General features: G+C 40.4%; 1 protein-coding gene and 1 long non-coding RNA gene across 4 annotated transcripts; one reads left to right on the top strand and one right to left on the bottom strand.

Annotated features, from left to right (window-relative positions):
- Positions 1-945: 945 nt before the first annotated feature.
- On the top strand, positions 946-3,529 carry LOC114158557 (uncharacterized). The gene is made up of 2 exons (XR_003598428.1): positions 946-1,289; positions 3,325-3,529. It is a non-coding gene; the product is annotated as an uncharacterized LOC114158557 (long non-coding RNA).
- Positions 3,081-20,444, bottom strand: ankef1a (ankyrin repeat and EF-hand domain containing 1a). Of its 3 annotated transcripts, none has more exons than XM_028040168.1 (11): positions 18,619-20,444; positions 15,347-15,554; positions 14,740-14,901; positions 12,419-12,618; positions 12,162-12,311; positions 11,670-11,793; positions 10,558-11,383; positions 9,199-9,425; positions 8,823-8,944; positions 3,607-3,762; positions 3,081-3,480 (listed from the first exon to the last, which is right to left on the bottom strand). In XM_028040168.1, the coding sequence occupies exons 2-11, from the start codon at positions 15,534-15,536 to the stop codon at positions 3,289-3,291; spliced, it is 2,349 nt and encodes a 782-aa protein (XP_027895969.1). In that variant the 5' UTR covers positions 15,537-15,554; positions 18,619-20,444; the 3' UTR covers positions 3,081-3,288. The 3 variants fall into 3 exon arrangements, with proteins under 3 accessions (XP_027895969.1, XP_027895970.1, XP_027895971.1); XM_028040169.1 differs by lacking the exon at positions 18,619-20,444 and adding an exon at positions 16,788-18,102; XM_028040170.1 differs by lacking the exon at positions 15,347-15,554.
- Positions 20,445-21,017: the final 573 nt, after the last annotated feature.

The raw sequence follows: 21,017 nt of genomic DNA on the forward strand, positions 1-21,017 counted from the left end.
TCCCAATAAAACCCATATAAATTTCTGGTTGTATTGTGAAAAAAAAAAAGAAAAATCCAATAAAGCTCTGGAGGTGTAAATTTATTTCCCGGCTTGTTTATTATTGTGGATTTTTATGTCTATCTACGGTTTGACGCGTGTGACATGCAGAATTTGTGTGTGAACGCTTTATGGCTTAAGGATGTTTTTTTATTATTATTATTATTATTTATTTTATTAGATTACATGCATGTGTGAGCACATCCGTGTCTGGGTTGGAGCGAGCTTCACGTAAGCGGCAGTAAACGGGGAATATTACCGAGGAGGTTCGGGGATGCGGTGCGCCTGTCTGGGGGGATATTTTCTGGTTTTGGGAGGCTGAGGGTGAGAAGTGCTGAGTAAGCGGTGCGGGGCCACAGCGGAGACCGCAGTGCTGCTGGCTGCAGCACACGTCGATAGGAGCTCAGACTGACAGGGGGAGGGGGGGGGGAGACAACAAAAAACAAACTCTAAAACAGTAATAAAAATAAAAATATATGTCCTCAATAAGTCGATACATATTCCACTTCATTCACAGATTCGGTCCCACGAGCCTCTACAATCACACTAAAAACACAAACGTTTAAAAATGTCACTCGGGATTTACTATTTGAGGGCGTTTTTGTTGACAATGATCCATATTTGTTCTTTATTTTGTGAACTGACCCACATCTCTTTGCGGCGTGAGCCCCAAACAGCAACACACCCAGCAGACCGCCGTGCCCAGATACTGCATGACCATATAAGCCTGAGCCCACGCCCTGACGGACTCACTGCGTCACAGCCGGCAGCCGGAGCCGGAGCCGGCAGCCAGCCTTGTTTACTCCCTCTAACCCGTGTGGCCACTGATCGCACCAGAAAAGCCCCCATCTTCTCACTCCCCGCCTCTCATTCCTCCGTCCTGCTCCCTCGCCATCCCTCCCCTGCTGGGCTTCCAGGTTTCTCTGTTACATGTGTTTTTGTCTTCTTCGTGTCATCCCTCTCCCTCTCCTCACATCCTCTTTATGTATATTTGAACAATTCACAGCATACATTTCAGACCTCAGAGCTGCCTCCCTCCACCTCCTCTGCCAGTGTTTATTTTTTATTATTATATAACCGTGTCCCTGTGGACCTTGAAGACACTGCTAACTAATTTTATTTGACGCCGCTGCTGCTGCTGTTTATAACAGGAAACTGCAATGTTTTCTGAGCTTATTCATTTAACAAAATGTAACCTGAGGCAAACATGACGCAAAAAGAGTGGAGCTGCATTCTTTCACATCTTCCAGGTAAATCTCATGGTTACGCTGTAGATTTCTATTTATTTATATCTTACAGCCATCAGAGTGTTGCATGTGAGAGCAGCTAAAACTCGTGGCTGCCATTTTGATCTCTTTCTGTGCTAAGAGAGAGAGCTCCCTTCAAGTTCTTTCCTCTTTTCCTTCTTTTTTTTTTAATTACCAGCCTTAATAAACAACCAAAACCTTATGTGGCTAGATTTGACAAACAGCACCACCTACTGGTTACCATATGAAACTTCAGGAAGAAAAGCATCACAAGCTGCGGCGACTTACGTATGAGACGAATCTGTATCTCTGGAAAAAAAAATAGTAGTAATAATAAAGATTTAAACTCCAGCAGGAATTAATTTTACGACAGGGTCTGCAGGCCATACATATAGATAATAGATAGAGTTTATTTCCGGCAAAAAAAAAAAAAAAGTTTTGAGAATAATCTCTGAATTTTATTTTATTTTTTTAAAAACTGGACATTTTTTAGCATCAAGGGTAGAATATATTTGACTTTTAAAACGCTTAAATGTTCGTGTTTTTGAAGAAACTTTGTGATGAGTTTTCTAGGTCATTTTCAACTTTTAGACCTCAAAAATATCCTTTGTTTTTTTTCTATAAAATATGAACCATTTGGTGGAAGATTACCCATTTTTTTTCTATTTACAAGACCCCTAGTACGTCATCATACCACTTTAATTAAGTCCACCACTATACATAGTGAAGACAGGTGCTCGGAGGTGTGGACATTTACCAAGCAAAATTAATTAGCGAAGAGAGCACAGCTGTGTGTGATGTCACCTCAGTGTACTTGGGATGTTGGAACTCAGAGCTGAATTGACGTCAGACACGAGGTAACTTGACGAAATCGGAATTCAAAATGGCGCCGCCCGTAAACGTTGTTTTGAAGTACCTATGACAAACATCATTTTAATTCATTTCCTATGGGTCACTTTTAATGAGCTCAGTTTAGAAATGCAGGCATTTAGAAGTAACGCTGTTGTGAAACGCACTCTTACATTTGTATCTTGTCAAATAAACAGTTCCTACATCTCTTTAGACGAAAGAAGGTGTAGCTCCTGGTCCTACGCTTTACTTCGTATTGAAGGTCTGGACCCTCTGCTACTCAGAAACTATTGCTTCTTAGAAACATGGACCCCTTTGAAGTTTCAAATTTGACCCAACCCGCTAACGTTTGTTCATGACATAATGCGTCAGTCCGACGTAGACGAAGCCTACCGGAAATTGCGTGCACTGTAGAGCTGAACGAGCCGACAGCTTTGTGTTAATTCAGTATTTGGAGGCTTGGCGAACTCGGACTGAACAACTTCTATCACTTCCTGCGCTGCCACTGATGAAACTACAAGCAGACTTGTAGTTTTATCAAGTCTGCAGAAAATCGACGTCATACTTCTCCTTCTGTTCGCTGATTGGCCCGGTAGGAAATCTACCGGAAGAATCTCAGTCAATGGGAGAGTAACGGGTGCCGTTAATTTACAAAACTACAGAAAAACTGTTTAATATGGCAGATATTAAGCTGTTTTAGAAAGAACATTGAGAAAAAAAAAACTGCAAAGCTAGGAGCGACATACTCCAATATACTTAGCAAGACTTTTTACTCACCTTTTGTTTTTTTGTAAAACTACATAACAATTTTGTATTCTTTACAGTTAAAGGCTAGGCATCGTTTAGACAGTTTGTAGCCAAACTGGAAACTGTTTCCAGAAGAGAAAATCCTAAAACCTAAACGACAAAGACAAAAACAGTCCCTTCATTTTAGACACAGAACCATAAGAGGAAAGAACTTTTTATTTTCACTTGATTACTCACATTCTCATTATCTGCATGGCTCTATATTTAATTCAGTTGTTGGTAAAAATCCCACTGCCCCAGGGATGGACATATGCTGAATGTCGTTTTTCATATGAGCTGTCAAAAATAATAATAATAATAATAATAAAAAGGCAACGATGATGACAACATAAGCAGAGTAACATAATTAGGACACTTGTCTCTGTCTCTGGCTTTCCTCCAGTTTGGTCTTTGGCTTGGTTAGCTCCAGGATCCGTCTCTGGAAGCGCTGGCTGAAAGGGATCAACAAGTCGTCCAAGTCCACCTCCAAGGTGATGCGACCCTTTTGTCTCGCTATGTTTGACATCAGCTGGCTGGTGGTGGGCGGTTCACCCCAAATCTGAAACAAACAAACAAAAAAAAAAACAACCAGAGTTGGAGTTTTCAAGGAATAATAGAAGTCAAATGTAGTCAATATTTAGCTTTTATATACAAGGTTGTTAGGCGTCGGTGTAACCAAACGTACGGTTTTTGGCACAAAGCTAATATCCACTGTGTTAGTTTTTCCTGCGGTGATCCTGCTGTTATGGAGGATGATGCTTTTGGAGTCCATCTGCGTGGGCGTCCTCGCTGATGTCCCAGTCATCGTCTTGCTCTGCACAGCGCCCCCTGCAGCAGCCACCTAAAGGCAATCACCAAGAACTGACGCAAAGAGCAGCAAGAGGAATGAGTTCAATGGAGCAGAAATATCAAAAACAAAACAGATATTCATAGTACCTATAAAAAACTCCCTTCGATGTTTTGCCCCCTTTTTTAAAATTATTTTTACAAATCAATATTCACCAACAAAATTTTGCTTTTTGACAAAAGACTATTGTGCGACTACTGGGACCAATTGGAGGGACCTTTGTTGAATTAGGTCAGTGACTTCAAATGGGGTGAATATTTATGGAATCAATTATATTTTGTTACATCTTCTTATTTAGGTGTCATCTTTTGTACAAAAGTTTTCACTTTGACATTAGAAATATTTTTGTAAAAAAATATATATATATATCATAATTAGAAAAGCCAAATGTTGTTGACCAGGATTAATTTGTAAAAGCAATCCAAGGGTAAAACATCCAAAGTGAATACTTTTCATAGGCACTGAAGATCAGACACACAAGATGTTTGCATTTTGCAGAACAAAATGTGATTTAAGAAAGTTAACCAGGTAAAGTAGAAAGGGAAAAAAAAATAAATAAAAAATCGTTGGTAATATTTAAAGGTGGGCATTTATTGTATCACTTACGGTTTATTGAGATAAATTACTTATAAGATTTTGGGTCATTATTGTAACAATAAATTCCAATTATTGTTTAAAACCCCCTAAAGCTGTCTGTAGTGTCTGTCTGGAGTTAAAATACAGTCCAGACAGACCTGGAGTTAACAATCCAGGATTGTTAACTTAACAATTTTTCTAAATGGTTTGTGCAATAATTGTGTATCAATAAATTGGAAAATATGATTAAATTCAGTTACTGTCAGTTTTAGAGCTATAAATCACATTTCTTTATGTCTCATTTCCTAGAAAATCAAGAGCAGCATTTGTGTTTGTGGGGCCATAATTCCTGTGACACACAGTCACAACCATGCAATTACCTAAAAAATGCTTCTTATTGTCACTTTTTTTAGTTATCACAATATTATCACAAAACATTCTGATAAAAATAAGTCCATATTGCCCACCCCTAGCAATATTTACACGACACAGAGGTGCTGATGAATGTCTGAGAAAATGTATAGAGTGATAAAAATCTTTGAAAAGTTTTGAAGAAAAAAAATCAAAAGTCAAAGACGAAAATGAAAATGAAAAAAAAAAAAAAACACACATCAGTGAGTAAAATCTGACACAAAAATGATACCATAATAATATAAACCAAAAACTTCCCCTGCTGCTGTAACGTTAGCGTTCAGACCAAAGATCCTGAACAGAGAAAGTGCCGAGTCAGCACTTTTTAGCCTGCTAAAATCATAACAAGGCTTTGTGCTTCAGTCTGACTCACCTGCTTCAAGTTTAAACTCGGCTCAGTTCGAGTTACAGAAACACGACTGCAGGATGCAGGTTTGGAGTAGCTACCGCGCCCTGTAGACGGTGCACTTCATTCAATTAAGAGTATTTTCCAAATAAATACTTATTTCAAAAGGAGAAACTTTTAATAGGTTCCGTAACCAAAAAAGTGAAATTATTTATGTGTAACCATACTGATGCAGACCAAAGGAGCGAACTCTGATCCGCCTAAAAACCCTGGTCTCCGCACGAGTGCATATAGGAAGGCCAAGTGGACCGGAGATCTCTCCACAAGCAGGAAGTGGACAATAGCGCAGGGCATTCTGGGTAAATACATCCAAAACAAACGTGTGTTCAGCGCTAGCAAGAAGAAATGTATCATGCTCTTTCGCCAAAGACAAAAGAGAAATCCTACGGCCGCTAAAATCTGTCTTGGTTCACATCTTGTGAAGAAGGAAGTTGCGCTCAGTGTCTTCTTTAGAGGTTTTCACGTTGCTTTCCTCCAGTGGATCTTGGTGCAGCGCCCCCCACAGGCAAGAAGGTGGACAGGCTTTTCAAAGGTTTTGGTCCACTTGACACAGTGTGAAAGTGAAGCGCACCAAGCTGAAAATGTAACAAATGTTGCAACTTTGGTCCCCAATCGAAATGACTCTACCAAACGATCAGGTGTGAAAACACCATAAGTATGGTGATGGACGGACGAGTCGGAGTAAAATGTGTCACAGCAAAAGTTGCACAAGCAACAGAGGCAACCGCAGCGTTCTGGGGGTTATAATACAAAGACAATTCAAGAGTTTGGAGGAGATTCCCAAAGTGGACTGAGGCTGGAGTCCAGAAGCATCAGACAAAAACACCAGATATAAACTCTGTGTGAAATGACTCTACGAGTTTCTCATTTACGCTGAATTACTGCATAATTTACTATATATGTCTTTTTTTCTCCTTAGCCACAGTTTAAATCTAATCCTTCATGAATAAATCAGTTTGTCTTGAATTTTTTTAAAAAAATCTCAAAATGGTGTCAGTATCAGTAACAACCATGAAGGAGTAACCTTAGAAACTTAACGGTGTGGAACATTTACTGAACATGCGAGTCCACTTAGCAGAAACGACTCTAAAAACATAACATGAAATCCCTTCTGGAAGAAATGCATGCCGGTGTATATTTTGAAAGATCTAGTTCTACATGATTGTGCATGCGCATGATTGAAGTGTTGATAAGCAGACCGCAGATCGTGCTAACTGGCGGAGAGCTACAGTTACACCGTGATGAGAAACAGACGACGGACATTCCTGTCTGTCCAATATTTTTGCTACATTTCCAAGGTTTCTTCTGGATTTTTAAAACTTTTGACGCTTCACAGAAGAGTTTTCCTCCTTTATTGCACCAACTGCTACCAGTGCTGGCCACGTAAATTAAAAAAAAAAAAAAAGCTAATGTATTAAAAATCCCCTTTCCATAATCTATAAGTTTTTGGGTTTTTTTACAACAAAGTAATTTAAAACAAAATAAACAAACAAAAATGCAACAAAGTGAAAAAAAAGGAAAGAAGAGGTCTCAGACGTTGACCTTAATAAGAGAAAGGTGTACAGTTTCTATACTTTTTTGGAGAATTTTCTTCTGTTCTTAGTAAACAGTTTTAGTCTATTCTCAGCAATGACAAGAACCTTCTTCAAAGACCTTTGCTAAACAACAAATGTAGTGAGATGAAAGACTTGACCAATTTTGGGATTGTTGTACCTGTAGCTGTGTTTCCATTAACAAATGTGAGCACATTTTGGTCGAAATTATAGTAATGTCGAAAGAACACTTGCTGTGTTTCCATTAAATAAGAAATTAAATTAAAGTCACACGTGAACAAGCGTGTTCACGCGATAAGTCAATAAGAATCATGATAGACATGGATGTAAACATCAGCTATCAACCAATCAGAGAAGACTTTGGCGTCTTATTCCGGCATTGGGGCGACAAGCCCCATATCCTTTGGAGCGGCTCCCTATGCTGCGTTTCGTGGAAATTGTAGTTGACCATTTTACAGAACAGCTGCAGATTCAACATGTTGGAATGACACACAACTTTTCATGAACGGTGCGACGCGGCGAGCGCTCTGGTGGAGCCGGCTGCACCACAACAAAACAAACCGCCATCCTCCTACCACTTCCTGTCGTCTACTTTGACATTTCCGCCAGTGGTTAACGTCCAGTTGTCGATCACGAGACTCGTGTGATCCGAAAAAGTGTTTCCACCGCAGTCTTCAAAACACAAACCACCTCATCCTAACGCAAAAACCTTTTATTGAAAAAGCTGTTTGGTTTATTTTCGAAAATGGTGTGTCCCCATTCAGCAAATTTATTTTCGTGATTTCAATTTGGTCAGTGTTATGGTTATGTGGTGTGTGTTTTCCTCTGACAGAGGATCAGGATGTTCTCACACACCTACAAATCATCATTAGCATCAGCTGGTTATTCACCGGTTCAGTGTTAACCTCTCACTACCTTTAGCTCTGTAGATTTCCTTGCTGTTCCTCATGTTTCCCACTTCCTTTGCTCACACCTTCCTTGTGCTCCCTTTTGACACTGGAGTCCTTCCTCTCTACCACCGGCTCAATAAGAGACTGGACTGATCCATGACCGGCAACCTAAAGACTCCTCTTCTTCCTCAACCTTCTTCATCGCCAGCAACTTCCAAAGCTGATCAGTCCACCCTCCGGAACTCTCCACGCTTCCTTCCCTTTTAATTACACATTTTGCAAATATTCTGATGTAACAATCATTTTTAGAAACTACTTTCAGAGAATTGAATAAATGCATTACTGACAGCAGCAAATGAAAGGTGAAACACTACGCGTTGTACTGAGGCGGACTTGGTGCAGTTTGCTTCTAAATTCCTGCCTAACGTCATCAGATACAGGTTTGGGATGTCCTTACTTAAAAAGAAATTATATAAATAGAGATGTACCAATCTGATATTAATATATGTACAACATAAAAAATATAAAAAATCTAGATCAAGTATCAGTGACAAAGTCCCTGGTTCATAAGGCCAGATAGATCTATTCAGTCTAATTCTATGCTTTGTCTTCTGAGTGATGTCAAGCGTTCTTATTTATTTCTACTTTATATTTTGAATTCCTAATTGAACTTTCTGATCCATTTGAAAAAAAAATGTTTGTTGCAGGTTATTTTTACGTATTTGACCATCACAGTCAGCCTGTTGTTTAGGTCAGATTCAGTTTCTTTGTTGTTGTTCTCTTAACTGCACTGACTGAACTAATTCAAGTCGTGCTGTTTTTACATGTTTGACCAAGGTGGTGAAGCTGTTGTTGTATTTGAATTTGTACTGGTGCAGAGTTATCACATAAATGTTTAATTCATGTGTTTCATAAAAAATGGAATGTTTTAAATTCAGCTGTGTTTTTTTTGTCCACCGATACTGAACCTCGCTTTCGGTATTGGAAGTGAAAAACAAAAAGCCCCAAAATGCATCGCTGCGTCCCTAAACGTACACAGTGTGACATTTGACGTGACTGAATGTTCTGCATCGTTCCAGCCGTTGTAAGGAAATTGCTTTCCGTTAGGAAACCTGTCACGAACGAACACACACAAAACGCCAGCGTGACACATCAAACGTTGCATGCAGAAAGTTTTTAATGTACGCCGCGGTCATAACGGCAGGGCTATGTGGGTACCTTCTTTTTAGTAGGTTTAGGTTTTGATTTCTTGGGGTCTGGCAGAGCGTTCACCTTTTCCTGAACCAGGCTCTCTATACCGGTTTCTCCAAAGTGTCTGGCCACATCAAGGCAGGTTACTCCTGGGAGAGAAAAAACGAGGCCGAGACGAATGAATGCAGTTATCGTTGTTTTCATTTTTCTTTTGTGCCTCTGAACAGTAGGGACGCTCTTAATGACGAGCAGATTTCTTTCGTATTTCTACTGCTGTTTTTACTCGCGTGTTAAAAGGATGATGCACAGTGATAAGATCTGTATCAATGTACAACAGCGTCAATTCAAACCTATGTTTAAAATGGAAAAACAAAACCTTTTCAATGTTCAGACTGCGTCGTACCTTTCTTGGTCTCTGAATTGACTTTGGCCCCGGCATTGATGAGGAATTCCACACAGGAGAAGCTGGAGCTCTCGATGGCTCTCATGAGCGGCGTGCCGTCGTTGAGGGCCTTTGCGTTGACGTCGGCCCCGGCATTCACCAAAAGCTCCACAATTTCCAAATATCCCCTGTTGGCCGCGTGGTGGAGGGCCGTCCAGAAGAACTGGTCACAGATGCTCACGTCAGCCCTGTCGGACGCAAGGTGGGAGTTCGTGTTCAGTGAGACCTCATTACTTATTGAAAAGACGCTGCATGTCAGATAGAACGTTGCTTTCTGATAGTTGTTAAATCGCTGAATGGATTCACTTCAAAAATGCACTAAAGACCTGCTGTTGTCGTATCAAACCTTCCAGACCTCCCAGGGCTTCTGGTTCTGGGGATGCAGAGCAGAACCAGGACCAGAACCAAACATTCAGCTTCTATGCAGCACTAATCTGGAATAATCTTCCAGAAATCTGCAAAGATGCCGAAACACCGAGTTCCTTTACAGCTGCAATATGTAACTTTTATTTAAAAAAAAAAAAAAGTTTTTCATATATTTACTAAAATTATCATTTTGTTGTCACAGTATAACAAAAGACAGATGTGAAAAAAAATCAAGATACTCTGCCTTCCCCCACTAGTAACTGCAGAAATACACCGCCCAGTCAGAAACAGCCAATCAGAGGCAGCGGTAGGGCCTTAGCACTATCAATCACTCTTGTGTACGTGCCGCTAACACCCTTCCCCTTGCTCTCTGCTACACAATAGCTGGTTCATCTTAACATAGGCTGGCGTGAATGCTAAGTCTAGTTACCATGGCCACCAATGACAGGCATAAACAGTTTTATTGAAATGGTAAGATGTTTTGTCCACCGTAGTGACAGTTTTAACAAATATGAAAAAAACAACAAATTTTTGTCAAAGTCACATACTGCAGCTTTACGTCAAGACTTAAGACCCACCTGTTTAGAGTTTCCTTTGATTAGTAGTAACTGGAACATTGATCAACATATTTGACGTGTATTTGCTTGACGATTTTGTTGATGGCATTTGACAAAATGTAATGTATAATGCATTTTGTATGATGCCTTTATGACTTAAAGCACTTTGAACTACCTGGTTGCTGGAATGTGACACGCAAATAAACTTGACTTTGACTCTTGTAACTATTAATAGGAATTACCAGTGAAAAACAAATACAGAGCTTTTTAACAGTATTTGTACATACAACAGATTGTCTTGGGGTTTTGTGCGACAGGCCAAGTGTTTCTGGGTGTGTCTCAACACTGACAAGCCTGGACCGGAAACATCTGGATGCTTGTAGGTGTGGCTACTCACCCCTTTTCTAAAAGGTACTGGACCAACTCGTAGTTGCCGCTGATGCATGCCTCCATCAGCGGGGTCTTGTAAAATTCATCCTGAGTGTCCACAGGTACTCCGTCGTCGAAGGCGAGGTTCAGAGACTCCAAATCTCCGTTCCTCACACAGTAGTTCATGTTGATGTAAACTTTGTTTGGCTTCTCTATGTACCACCACGAGTCGTTGACTATGGGATGAAGCGGCGGGTGCTCACTGTCAAAGCGGCGAACGTCTGTCAAGTTGTGGTACTTCTCAATCATGAAGTGAGGCGGGCCGCCGTCGGGCCGTCGGGGCTTGAGCTCCGGCACGAGGGTGCAAATGGGTATGGGGAGGACAAACGGGCCTTTCTTCTTCTTCTTCATCTTAGGCCCCTTTTCTTTCTTTTTCTTCTGAGTCGTGTACACAGAGAGACGGAAGACTTTCTTGATGTACTTGGTGCCTTTGATGAAGTCATTCACGTTGATCAGGCCCTCTCCCTTCTTGTTGTGTGCTGAGAAGACTAGGTTGAGGTTGTCTGGTTCAACCGGAGCGCGCAGGTTCTCTAACACAGACTTGAAGGTGTCTAAGTCAGCAAAGCCAAATTGGTCCCTAAAGGCTTCCACTAATTCAGCCTGGTACTCGTTTGACCAATCGTGAAGGGTCAGGGCCCAGAGATCTGACATGTAGCTGCCACCGGTGGATTTTTTGCTTTTCCCAAATGCCCGCTCTGCTTTCTTCAGCTCCTTGACCGCTGCCTTGAGTCCGGATTCTTTGGCAATCTGACGTGCCAGCAAACCTTCCTTGTTCTTTACTTTGGGGTTACAACCTGAACACAGAGCACAATTCCATGAAAAAAACCCCAACAAAAAAACACTTGATCGCATTACCTAATTTACTTCAGGACTGCATATTGCTCTGTTTGATTTAATTTCCTGCCTCCACATGCGTCAAAGCAGAGATATAGCCTTGCAATGCTAACACACAAAAGAGCTATTCTTCATTCTAACCGAAATCCTTAAAGCTCCGGAGACCAAACGTCTCTTCCAGAGATTAACAAATACTTTGGGTGATTGAAATTGGAACAGAAGACGCTTTGCAATGTCGTGGCGTACCTCTCTGAGCAAGGAACTTGCAGGACGGGGCAGTGCCTGCGGCGGCGGCGTAGTGTAAGGGCGTACAGCTTTCTGTGTTAACCACACTCATATCTGCTGCAAATCCTGACAGCACCATGATTACCTGAAGGATGGGAAACATTGCAGTTACGTGTTACGGATTGCCCAGACCTAAATGACCTAAAATGAGATTCTGCCTCTGGTGTTTATTAGGACTGAAGTGCCAGGAAAATGATCAAATATAAATACAATTTATCCTTCTCATTATTAATTTAAAAAAAAAAAGTCATTCTGCAGGACGGTTTCCACTAACCTGGAAAAACAGTGATTTCATTGATAATCAAAAGCAATAGCGAGTGAGAGTCTACACTGTCTTTTCAATATCGGGACCAGTGCAGATATTAACATCGGATCGGTGCGTCTCGGGTTGCAACCCAACAAAATGTGAAAACGTTTAAAGGCATATGACAGAAAACGTTCTGGTTACCACACCTCAAAACAGCCGCTCAGGGCGGCGTAGTGTACTGCGTTGAAACCGTTTTTGTCCAGGGTGTTCGGGTTTCCACGGTTCCTGAGGATGTGCCGAACAACCGGCAGGGAGCCCGTCCTGGCAGCCTCCATCAGCGCCGTCACGCCCGTTGTCTGGGCAGGAGAAATCACACTTTCAATGGCTTTTTCTCCATCTTTTTCTCTGTCATTTCAATTGTTTCTGTCATGTTTTCTTCTTTGTTTTTTAATTTATTTTTTACCTCATTTGCCCCATTGGGGTCTGCACCAGCATCCAGCAGGGTGAGACACAAGGGGGTGCACTCGTTAGCTTTCTCACACATCATGCTAAGAACGTGAACCCCGCTGCGGGAGATGTTGTTGGGATCGGCCCCGTTCTGCAGCGCCAGTTCTAGGCAGTGGGCGTGGCGCTTGGTGGGGTAGCTGCAGTAGAATAGCACGCCTGAATCACAAATGAGATTAAAAAAAAAATAATAATGAAAAACAAGGTTAAAAATGACAGAAGTGTCATTTACATTTGGACTTTGACAAAAAATAAATACATAGGAGGTGATCAGACAGGCTGGGCGGTTCTTAATTGCTGACTCTTTGTGTAGTTCATGTGTTGCCAGGGCTAAATATCTACCTTCACTTTTACATTCAGATCCAATTGAGAAAAAGAACCAGCTGCTAATTAAAAATAATTTAGATTTTTTTTTTTTTTTTGTTCAAACTTGTACGCGATAATCGAAAACGTGTGAGGAATGAAACGCGTGAAGAGAAGCCTGGGGTGTGAGCGGAGCGTTTCGGCTGAACGCGCCTCTGGGGAGCGAGCGGCATTATCGGGTTACAGAGCAGGCTCCTCATCAGAGCGTCACCGTGAGGGCTTGATCTGTAATTAGACTCACACACACACACACAGGGGCTTGACTCACACACACACACACACACAGCCACACACGGACAAACACGCTGCATGACACAGCGGAACATTTCACAACCGCGAATTCAATGTTTGGACACAAGAGTCCAAACCTTGACGCCAACTCTCGGTCCCTCCGTGTTTCACTGCGTTTTCTGATCTGGATGCATTAAAGCAAGAACAGAATTAGGTTTTCTGAAGGGATTCTCTGGGATTGTGTCTTTCTCATCGATATCTACACGCGTGTTGTTGAGATGTAATGCAACGTTTACCTGACAAAACCTAATAAGAGAAAAAAAAAAAAACATCCTCATTGGCTACAAAATTTCAAAAATGATTATGGATTCTCTATGAGCCATGCAGGGTCAAATTACCTGCATGATTCTGAAATCACATATATAAGTACCGTGTTCTTCAGTATATTAGAATAGCATTGAAACGTCATTTATTTCAGTAATTCAACTCATTAAGTGAAACATATGACGTAGATTAATTCCACACAGTGATGTTTTTATGCCTTTCTTCCTGTTAATTAGGATGATTTTCAGTTCACAGGTTATAAAAATGCAACGTTGAAGGTCAGGATTCTACATCTGACCAACAACAAACACAGACATGTTGGCTTAATGGAAATTCTGTTTAGTACCTGCTTTAAAGGTCATTTTAATCTGATAAACGAGCCCAAGTTATTTCAATTTCCTAAATCATAATATTGATAAAAGAGATATTTTTTTCTTTCCATCTTACGTCAGTTTCAGACGTTTACACATGGAAAACTGGTTTTTGGAAAAGATAAAACACAGAACTGTCTGCAGCTACCATGAGCTGATCAAAAACCTCTCCACCATATTTAAAAGCAGCTCTGTCCCTCAAAAGCAAACTAATTGAAATGAATTATACTTTTTTTTTTTTTTACATTCAGCCTTAATTTAGTTATGAAAAAAATTATTTCAACATATGTTATGGAAGAATGGTCAATTTTCCAACTATAATTAATCCTGGAGTTTGTTGACGGGCTCCTACAGGAGCGTCTGGGTTCTGTGTGAAATGCTAATTGACAAAGGCTACAATAAATGTAAACTTCTGCATTCAGCAGTTTAATAGAAAAGAAATATTGAAATAGCCTGGGGAAAAAAGCTAAAGCTAGCTTTCAGTGTATTAACACTATATACCCTCTGTAACGACCATAAAAGTTAACGCTAAGCAATTAATCACATAATAAACTGAAATGATACTTTCCATTGTGATGATTCATATTTTATTGATGACACATCATAATCCATTTCATTTCTGAGTTTTGGTTGCATGTGGTTTTTATTTCTATTTTTATTTATTGTATTTGGCCGTCGTGTTTTACTTTGGTTATTCCAGTTCCAGTGTTAAATGTTCTTCACAAAATTAAAGTTTTTTTAGTCTTTGAGAGGGCGGACTTGGATTATTTCCCCATTATCAATATATTCCTTGAAAACGGTCTCAAAATAACAATATCATCGTCTATCGCAGTAATTAACGGGGCACAGCAGAATTTGTCATTGTGAAACTTTGTGTGTGTGTGTGTGTGTGTGTGCTTTTTAAGAGCCTCCAGCTCTCTACTCGCTCTTCTGCGAGCTCTTAGCCTGAATCACGTCTGAACATTTCAGTCTGTTTTCACTCTCTGCCCACCTTTGCCCTGCATGTCCACTAGGGTCATGTCAGGCTGCTTCTGGAACAGCAGCGATAAAATCTCCTGGTTCCCCAGCTCCGCTGCGAGCATGGCGGGCGTGCGGCCCATCTTGTCTTGGACGTCGGGATGGGCGCCGAGGGAGAGGAGAAACTCAACAAGGTCTGCGAGGAGACAAGAGCAACAGAAACACTCAGCTGGACGTCGAGCCTGACACGCTGCGGCCCGCCGAGCTGTGAAACAGAAACTCGGGTTGCAAACACCAATGATTAGCATGTCAAAAAAACATAAAACTAAAATAATCCAGCGTTTTGCTAGTCTGGTGCCATTTTCTGTTTGCCTGAGAGGTAACATGCCTCACTGGCCATTCCTCCCTTCCACTAACCAAAGACGTTTCCGAGGTTTTACGCATCGACTCAAATTACCTTAATATAATAAATACAACTTTCCTGTTACATGGAAATAGAAATGGAGCAGCGCGATTGCGCTTGAATGTTTGTTGTCATAAAACGCAGCTTCAGCTGACAAATGTTAAACCGCAACCCGAGCACTTGTTTTGATCGAAGCGGCTAATTTACAATCAGACAGAGCAAGGATGAAGCACGTCACCGCTATTGTTGGCTGAAACCGCCAGGTGGAGCACTCCCAGGCCTTCCTGTGGCTCGGTGAGGTTGATGAGGTTCTTCACCCCGAGCTTCACCATCTTCTCGATCTCCTCCTTCTCTCCTTTGTGGATCCACTGCAGCAGGCGGTAGATCTGGAGGACCTGCAGACGGCCCCTTGCCACCGAGCAGCTCATCCTGGCGTCCCTGAGAGCCTGATGGAGGAAGGTTTGAAAGAAAAAGGTGGAGGTGATGAGGGGGGGAGGAGGAGATGAAAACGCTTGGAAATTCAACATAAATGAGTTGATAAAGCTTCCCACAGGAGCATTACTGTACTATGACGTTTTGGAGTTAGCGTCCTAGAATTGATTGTAAATGCAAGAGAACATACTGTACATCTGTAAGCATTTATTTAAACAGCAAGGCAGATTTTTTTATTTCTTTTTATGATATACTTAAAAAGATTCTTTTTTTCTAATAAAATTTGAAATAAAATGCAGAAATTTATGTCAACACAACGAATTTACCTCTGTTACCTGATGACTATTAAAGCTGCAGTGTGTAACTTTTAATAAAAAAAATTTTTTTTCACATATTTGTTAAAACTGTCGCCATGTCATGACATCAGTATAATGTGAGACATATAACGTGCGAAAGGATCGAGCTCCTCCACATCCTCCCAGTCTTGCTGTTGCTGTCTAAAGAAATCCACTGCTCGACCAAAAACAACCAATCAGAGCCAGGAGGAGGGGCTTAGCGCCGTCAATCATCCTTGTGAATAACGAGAAAAAACTTACAGTCACAGGAAAACCATTCAGCTATCGGTGGCCATGGTAACTAGCCTGAGAACTCACAACATAGCAGAAAGCATGGCCATTAAGTGGGCATGATTGACAGCGTTAAGACCCACCTCCTGCCTCTGATTGGTTGTTTCTGGTTAGCACTGGGAAAAGGCAGAAGAGCTTAATTTTTTCACCGAGTATTTGTCTCATAACATAGTGTCACGTACATAGTGATAGTTTGAACAAATGTGTAAAAAAAAAAAATAAACACCTTTTTTTTAAAAAATAAAAGTTACATACTACAGATTTGACAAAAATAAATGAAGTGTCTTAGAAGCTTTGGAAGATATTTTCAGATTGTAAACTTCCAGTCAGCCTCAATAAGCTGAACTGGAGAGAAGTTATTGGATATAGAGTTAGTTCCCCACAATGAATCAGTTACAATGTTTTATGAAGGGAAGAGAAATGTCAACAGATTCAGCAAGACATTCAATTTAACCCAGTTTGTTTATATCAACTCAGAACAAGTCATCTTGAGGCACTTTTCCAAAAAAAAAAAAGTAATTTCAGTCCAATAATATGTGAAGTCCAAGTGATCGTAGTTATCAAGAAAATATCAGTGAAGTTCAGTTTATTACTCAAACTGGCCAAAAAGCAGATTACGACCTGCAGCGTTCACTCCTGGGCATAGCGACAATCGCTTGCATTGTGTCGCCGACTCTGCAGCAATCCCTCATGCCGAGCACGCGTGTGGCGACGGCGGAGAGGAAAAACTCCCCTTTAACTGGAAGAAAACTCCAGCAGAACCAGAAACTGACTCTGTGTTGAATGGAGCAGACGCATAAAAAAAAAGATAAAGCATGCGGCCTATCAGGCAGTATGTGGGCTTTTCACAAGACGAAGATTGGCATTATTTCATCCTTACGCTGAAATACACTTGCACTCTTAAATAATATTGCAATGGGTTTTTGTACATCAATGCATTGCTAGTTGAAAAAGTCATTTTTCACTTGTTTACTTAGAAACTGATAATAATACAAACCAATAGAGCAGTATCTTCTTTCTCTCAGCTGTATGTGGTGCATGTTTGTTACTATGGAGGCTGTAATTCAGACCTCTAAAGTGACAGTTACATGGTATTAGCAAAACAATAACAGTATGTCTATTTGCACTTTATACACCCAAACATTACAGAATCATGCTCATTTAATTTTAAACACACCTGGGAATCACCTGAGATAAAAATCTCTATTTAAAAAAAAAAATTTTTAAGGAAAACTTGGCCAAGAAATTACATCATTGTAATGTAAAAGACACAAGCAACAACTTCCTCATTAGCATCGAAATACACAAAACTAGGCCAATAGGCAAAGACGGAAGGTCCAGCCAAAGAATAACCTTTGAACTCTTTAACTGCATAGAAATCTTTAAATCTCAGAGTCATTTTGGTCTAGCGCAAACATCTCAGAACACTGGAAATAAAACAAACTAACTTACAAGTAACTTTCCAACAAGACAGGGGCTTGTTTTTAAGTCAACACTTCCTTAATATTGATGAGAAGGTACTTGTTCCATTGGCAGATTATTTTCCTTGTAACATGATATTGTTTCCATGTTATACTTGAAATAAAACGTTGATAAAGCTCTGCCCACCCTTGTGTCAGCCCTGGGAGAAACATATTGCTTCACCACTAGCTTTTAGAAAGTGGACATGTTAAAAATATTCACGTTATTTGAAGTCATCAGTCTGATTTGGGGGAATGGCTGCGTCTCTGTGTTGCCCTGTCATGAAATCATAACATGGCCCCCCTCCCTGCCATGATAGCTGCTCCTATTGACCCCGAATAACAAGATTCAAACAGACTCCTCCAAAACTTGTTCCAACAATAAATCCATAGTATCTGTTTGTATGTTGAACTTAAACAGGCGACAGCTTTGGGCTCAACCTGTGAACGTAGCAGCTGCTGTCTGCGTACGATAAAAGAGCAGATATAGATATATATACAGTACAGACCAAAAGTTTGGACACACCTTTTAATTCAATGTGTTTCCTTTATTTTTCATGACTATTGACATTGTAGATTCACACTGAAGGCATCAAAACTATGAATAACACATGTGGAAATATGCACTAAACAAAAAAGTGTAAAACAACTGAAAATAGCCCTTATATTCTAGTTTCTTCAAAGTAGCAACCTTTTGCTGTGATTACTGCTTTGCACACACTCTGCATTTTCTTGATGAGCTTCAGGAGGTCGTCACCTGAAATGGTTTTCACTTCATAGGTTCATAGGCCCTCTCAGGTTAATAAGTGGGATTTATTGCCTTATAAATAGTCATGAAAATAAAGAAAACCCATTTTAATTAGAAGGTGTGTCCAAACTTTTGGTCTGTACTGTATATATATATATATATATATACGGTCTGCCTAATGATTTTTACGCCGCGTAACGTTACAAAAGAGTAAATAAAAGCGCAAACAGGCTCTGTGACTCACCTGTAAACAGACAGGTTAGCTGGTCTCTGCTGTTAACCCGCCTCAGAAAACCTGTCTGCTCATCGGGAAGCCACACTGGTTCCCAGTCTTCATTCATAAAACGCTTCTATACAAACTTAAAACACAACCTTTCACTTGGTGTGAGGGGGAAGGTTGTGCTTTGTGGGGGGAAGAAAACAAAAATGCTCTCCATGGCAACGTGACACCGCATAGATTCCGCGAGGGACAGACGGGGGGGAAGCTTGACGAGTCACGTGACAGTGAAGCTCTATCAAAGAGTAGCGAGCACAATTACAGACATTTAATTTGATTAAACGATTTTTCCTCCCCTTTTACTTTCACGTATAGAGGATTTACACAAATGTGTATGAAAAGTTAAACCAAAAATGTACGTTTTATCCATTTTTCTAGCTTTAATGTGACATAAGACAAGAAAGACGAGTTGAAACAAAAGAAAACGTCTGCACCCTCTTAAAGCTTTCTTGTAGCACCTGTTTATTTTATGGCAGCACTCTGTAAGTTTGGATGTGAGGAAACGAGCACGGCAAAATGAAGTTTAATTGGAAAATAATACCCGCCAAAAGTCCATTTCCTGTCAGAAACCTGAACTTCGACTGGAACCTGGTGCTGTTTGTTGGGAATAAAGCTATATTCTGGGCTATCCTCGAAGAAACGGCCTCATAACGTTGATAACCTAATTAATATTAATGTTTGTAGCTTTAACAAAATATTTTACATTTTAAGGAGTACGAGTCTGTGTATGGCACTTTATTTAAAAATGCTCATTATATCTGCCATTTCATAACGTAAGCACTGCTTGAAATCCATTCATTAGGGATCAGTATAGATTTATTTCTCTCTCTTATTCAGCAGTAGTGGTTAATGATACAATCACTGTCTATCTCTTGCCAGAGTTCACAAAATATCTTCTTGGTGGCATTTAGAGGAAATGGGCTCCAAATGACTTTGGCTCCATTTATTTTCTTTATGTAACATTCATTTAATTATCTCTGTGGTGTTTCAAAATGGCTGCTTTTCTTTTAACTCGCACGCCACAGATTGATTGCAAATCGAAATCGCCCCATATCCATTTCCCACCTTGTTATGCATTCTTACGTACCTAAGTAGTCCAGGTTCAATTACCAGTTTGCTCTTGAACCGGTGGCGCCCACAGATCAACTTACTTAGTCCTGAGGATGACTTTTGTGTGCGTGAGTGGCAGAGGAATGAAAAGCTACTGAATCCGGAGATGGTAATCAAGATAACTGTGGCTCCCCGAGATGACTAATGCATGACTGACAGACAAGCGATCTCTTTTCCTTCTGGGAGATTCTTGCATTCTTCAAATCCTCAAAGCTGGAGCGGAGGGAGAAGAATGGCGACTCTGACCGCCAGATGTCACCAGAGAGCAAAAATTAAAAAATCACTCCCCCCCCCCCCTCACACCCCCTTCAAATCCTGAGCTAAAAGTAACACACGGAGGTCAAAAACAGAGAGAGAGAGAAAGGGGTTTAAGCAGGAGCAAGGGAGTAAAAATAATCCCAGCTGTGTGTATTTGTGGAGACCCAAAGAGTGCCAGATTAAACACGTCTAAAGCGGGAGCAGCAGCGTGTAAAAGGTGGACCAGATCGGCCCGTTGAATACAGGAACATAACCGCTGACGTCTGTGTACGTCTGGGGATCTGTACTTGAGGCACACGCGTGGGAAAACATGCAACACATATACAGTAACTGGCAAGTTGAAGTGGAAGCTTATAAAAGCAATCTTACTGGGCTTCAAATGTAGGAAAACATTCACACAATGCATAGAAGAAGAAGAAGAAGAAGTATCAATTTAACTGTACATTCCCACACTGAGGAGAAGAAAAAATACTCTGAGGAAGAAATCTCTAAGATAAGATAAGAATGCTCAGTCTGAACAAAAAAAAATAAAACAAATAAACTGCTGTTGTTCTCAACATCCATCGACCTCATTTAATTTGCAATTTAACTTTTAAAGGCAGTTCAACAAAGACAAAGTGTTCGCACCAACGCAATAAAGATCCATTTTGCTTGATTAAGTAATGTTGCGAGCTTTTACTCATACTATTTATTGAAGTTTAAAGCCACTAATTGGGGACATGACGGTCATATTACTTTTAATGATGCGTTTAAGCCGTTCTTTTCTCTCTGCCACACAACATTCACCAGTTTTAAGGGGGGAAAAAACAAAGTCTGCAACTTTGAATAAATTGTGTTTTGTCTACTTCACAAAAGGTTAAAATGTGCAAATATATTAATCAGTCATGATTATACGATTAGCTATTAATCTTATGATAAGATATCCCTTAGCAGATTGTACACTGCATAAAAGTAAGCATCTCAACTCAAGTTAAAAGTAAAAATGTGATTTTCCCATA

Source organism: Xiphophorus couchianus, chromosome 15 (assembly GCF_001444195.1).
Source record: "Xiphophorus couchianus chromosome 15, X_couchianus-1.0, whole genome shotgun sequence".
In the NCBI taxonomy this organism is placed as follows: domain Eukaryota; kingdom Metazoa; phylum Chordata; class Actinopteri; order Cyprinodontiformes; family Poeciliidae; genus Xiphophorus; species Xiphophorus couchianus.